At 46.3% G+C, this 4,453-nt stretch overlaps 1 protein-coding gene across 1 annotated transcript; it reads right to left on the reverse strand.

Annotated features, from left to right (window-relative positions):
- Positions 1-2,998: 2,998 nt before the first annotated feature.
- On the reverse strand, positions 2,999-4,245 carry LOC139054391 (uncharacterized). Its single transcript, XM_070531320.1, has one exon. It carries the CDS (start codon positions 4,214-4,216, stop codon positions 2,999-3,001), a length of 1,218 nt encoding a protein of 405 aa, XP_070387421.1. The 5' UTR covers positions 4,217-4,245.
- Positions 4,246-4,453: the final 208 nt, after the last annotated feature.

Here is a 4,453-nt window from a genome sequence, read left to right on the forward strand (position 1 = left end):
GGCAGTGTGGAGGTGTGCAGCTTAAAGAAAAACGTTTTTGCTGCTGGCGCAATGCACATTCTACGGACACGGCAAAGAACATCTTGACCAAATAGAGACAGATACGGCTTTCGGTACAGCGGTTCAGGGAAAAGGTTATCTATAAGTGCTGCATTTAGCGACGTGCGATTAACGGTAAACAAATATTCAAGGTTGAATCTGGCTTTTAAGAATGAAACAGTGTCGACAAGTTCCTTTAAGAAGCCCCATAACGGTAGTTCTTGAGCAACGTTTGTCGTGACAAAAAGAAAAGGGAGGTGTGACGCAAGCCGTGCTCGATTAACTGCGAGAAGGAATGGATGACGGACATTTTTAAGGTAAAATAAGCGCATGACCAATTGTCGCACAAACAAATGCACAAGACCCAGGCCTCCCTTTTCAAGCGGGAGAAAAAGGTTGTCCCTTCTCATGGCTTCCCATGATGAATGCCAAATAAAACATGCAAATATTCTATGAAATGCCTGGACATGGACACGTGAGCAGTGCAAGACCTGCAGAACATAAAGAAGCTTAGAAGCGAGAAATGTATTGCATGCCTTAGCTCTCGCAAAAATGGAGAGATCACGTCCTTGCCAGGTTGTCACCTTTCTACGGATAGTGGTTATCGTGGACGCCCAATGAGGTCCACTATTACGGAAGTTATCGAGAGGTACTCCAAGATATCGCAACGGAGACTGATTCCAATGAATATTCGCGAATACAGAGGGAGTGAGCGCCCACATGCCTAGCCAAAAGCCTCTACTTTTGTCAAAATTTACAGTAGCTCCTGCAGTCTCACAGAAACGCAGGGTAGCGTTTATTGCCTTGGTAATGCTTGGCTTATCGACGCAAAAGAAGGCAATGTCATCTGCATAAGCTAGCACTTTAATTTCCTCATCGGCATACATATATCCTTTAATGCTCGAGTCACAAAGCACGCTTAAGCAAAGCGGTTCTAAGTATATGGCGAAGAGTAAAGGCGAGAGCGGACAACCTTGACGAACGGATGACTGTAGTTGTATTATATCTGAGAGGGTACGATTCACAATTAACTTTGTAGTGCAGTGTTTATAACAAAGTGTTATACCATTGTATAATACATCCCCTAACTGAAGATGTCGCAGTAGCTGGAATAAAAATTCGTGTTGAACCTTATCAAAGGCTTTGGCGAGGTCAATCTGGAGAAGAGCTACTTGATCCGTACTACCCTCAATGCACTCAAGAACTGAACGTGCAATATGAACATTTGTCTGTATAGAGCGGCCTCGAATTCTGCATGTTTGTTGATCACCTACTAATTTAGTAATGACTGTCTGCAATCTATTTGTCAGTATTTTTGCAAATATTTTGTAATCCACGTTACATAATGATATCGGTCTATAACCGTTTACTCTCTTTATTGTTTCATCATCAGTGCTTTTTGTATTAAGGTTGTGTGGCCCTGATAGAAAGATGGAGGAAGCGCACCATATTGATAAGCTTCCTCGAAAAGTTGCTGCAGAAAAGGACACAGGAATTCCTGAAATTTTATATAAAATTCAGCACTAAGGCCATCAGGACCAGGCGTCTTGTTCCTCTGCAGCGTTATAACGGCAAAATTAATTTCTTCTCGAGTTATTGGCCCATCAACGCTGAGTCGATCATCTTCTTCTAAGTGTGGCATAAGCGAAATAAACTGATCAGCGTTTTCTTCGTATCCATTCTGAGGCTTAACTGCAGCGAAAAGATCTTTATAGTGAGCTTCAAATAGGCTTATTATTTGGGGCGTGTCTGTGTATATAGACCCACCAGACTCAATTTCTAATATTTGCTTAGAAAGCGCGTATCGCTTCTCATCACCGAGAGCCCTTTTTGTGGGCTGTTCCTCTGTGAAGCGAGTTGTGCGTGAACGAACCATTGCTCCTTTGTACACTTCCGTCTCATATTTCTGTACTTGTGCGCGAACTATGTTTGTTTCATCGCTATACAACCCTGGTTCCTGGCTTTCGAAAGCGTGCAGCTTGTGAAGTAGATCATGAAGGTAATGCTTTTCAGCTTTTTTTCTTTGAGACAGCTCACATGAAATGGCAATCGCCTCATTTTTTACTCTATTTTTGAACATTTCCCATCGAGCAAACAAAGGAAGCTGTTGACATTGTGTTATTTCTAGCCATAATACTTTCACTTTGTTTACAAAACTTTCCTCTCGCAAAAGTTGTGTATTAAGTTTCCACAGTTCCCAGTTTGGAGCAAACCTGCGGAATTTTCGGGGACCCCATGAAACAGCTACTAAACAGTGGTCTGTGAAAAATACAGGCTTCACGGCGTAGTTGTGAATGTTAGACCAGAGACTCGTCCAAACATACACACGATCAAGTCGAGCATGGGAGACGCCTTGAAAGTGCGTGAACCGCACCCAAGATGGGGTGTAGGCGCCCACGTCTATTAGATTGTGATCTTCCGTTAACTGATGCAGGGAAGCAGCACTTGCATCATAACGAGTAGTTAGGTATGAGTGGTCTCTGGAATGACAAACACAGTTGAAGTCTCCCAACAGTACCAAATCTCTGTCAGTATCTAGGAGCGGAGCAAGCGAGAGGAAGAAAGCCTTCCTGTCACTCACTTTTGAGGGAGCATAAACGCAAATAAATCGCCAATTACGGGAATGAAAAGTGAGGTCACAGCATATAAGGCGGCCTTCCCCATCAACACGCAGCGACAATGAAGAATGATTTAACTGCTTTCTGACTAACAAAAAGCATCCAGCGGAAGCACCACATGCTTGGCTAATACACACCTCGTAATCAGGTTGAAAAGTTTGCAGCGCAATGTTGACATCACCAGCAGACGATATCTTTGTCTCTTGCACTGCACCAACATCAACTTCATGCTGCCTAAGCACGTGTAGTAACTGCCGCTGACGCCTTATATTCCTCAGCCCACGTACGTTGAGTGTCGCTACACATAAAGGGAGGGTGAAGGCGGTAGCCATTTTGCTCACCTAAAGCTTTTGTATTTCATTGCCCTTGGCCACAGGTAAATCTGTGGTCTTGCTCCCTTTGGGCTTCTTTGTGCCACTCTCCTGACTACGCTGATATAACCGGCGGGGCACATTATCACCAGGAGAGGGAGTTTGCTGAGCACTAGGAGACACTTTCTCGGGCGCCGGTAGTGCACAATCTGTTGCTTCGTCATTGCATGGTGCCGGACGTTTCCTGGCCTTGCTGATGTCCATCGCCTCTTCCTCTTCTTCCTTGTCATCAGGGGGCTTTTCTTTAAGGCTTGCTAGGCCAGGTGGGCAAACTGAGTCATCCTCGCCGGAAGCTTCGCTGGTCTTACTTGAGCTGTTATGACTGGTTGGCATTGGCATCAAGGTCTCCTGGTCCTCGTCCCTAATGCCACCTGTAGTCTCTCCGGTGGCATCTACTACCTCTGTAGAATCCATGAGGTGGTCCAGTTGTGGCTCGTCTGCGCTATATTGCCCAGAACGAAGCTTATTGGCGTAGGTGGACACGCAGGCGTCCGCTGAGTGACCAAATCGATGGCACTGTAAGCATCTCGGTGTTCTGCATTGTCGTCGAACGTGTCCCACGCGCTTGCAACGAAGGCACAGAGGAGGCCTACCGGGGATAAGTACGAGGCACTGGTGTCCATAAATGGACCTAATGTGCGGTATTGAGGTTACGGTGATAGTGTCTTTGAGCACCAAGGAAACCTCCCGGTTTGTTGTCACCCACTGTTCCATGCCAGTGCATCTCCATGCTTCTCTCTCCACCGACTTCACCTGACCATAGGCCTGGAACGCTTCCTCAACGCGTCGTGGTTCAAGGTGAGGTGGAAGCCATAGTAATTTAAGCTTGATGTTTTTAGTCTCCGGATCTATCACCATGCACTTCAGCCCTTTGACACGGAGCTCACCACAGGCGACGAGGGTCTGTTTTGCCGCACTACTAGCGCAAGTAACCATCCATACATGGCTCATTTGATACTGTCCGACACCTACAATATCTGAAGTATTCACTACCTCAAGCAGAGCGTCTCGGAAGTCGGGAGCACGGTATGGTCTGCCACTCAAGTCCGCATGAAGGAAAACAGAATTCAAAACATCGTTACCGGTTGGTAGACGCGGGAGGACAACTTTGTAGCTTGCATCTTCATTCAAAAACGGGGTCGACGATCCTCGGCCTGGGGCCGATACGCTGTTTCCAGCAGAGAGCATTTTAGAGCACAGCCGTTCCACACGGCTTCTTCTTCTTCCACACGCCACTCCAGCAGACGGAAACATGGGGATAATTTACCATGTCAAAGCCGAGAAGCCGTTTGTTTCGCAAAGCTACGTCTTGTACAGGCATGGTTGATGCGCTATCGCCCAGCAACTAAAACTCACGCCTGTGCCAGAAAGAAAAAGTTGCTGTCCGTATTCAGCAGTATGCTTGGAAGTGCCACAACATCGACT

The sequence above is a fragment of the Dermacentor albipictus genome, chromosome 1, assembly GCF_038994185.2.
Source record: "Dermacentor albipictus isolate Rhodes 1998 colony chromosome 1, USDA_Dalb.pri_finalv2, whole genome shotgun sequence".
Classification (NCBI taxonomy): Eukaryota; Metazoa; Arthropoda; class Arachnida; order Ixodida; family Ixodidae; genus Dermacentor; species Dermacentor albipictus.

What these genes read in the sequence shown, in the direction of transcription:
- LOC139054391 (XM_070531320.1), bottom strand. Translation starts at nt 4,216, where the DNA reads ATGCTCTCTGCTGGAAACAGCGTATCGGCCCCAGGCCGAGGATCGTCG.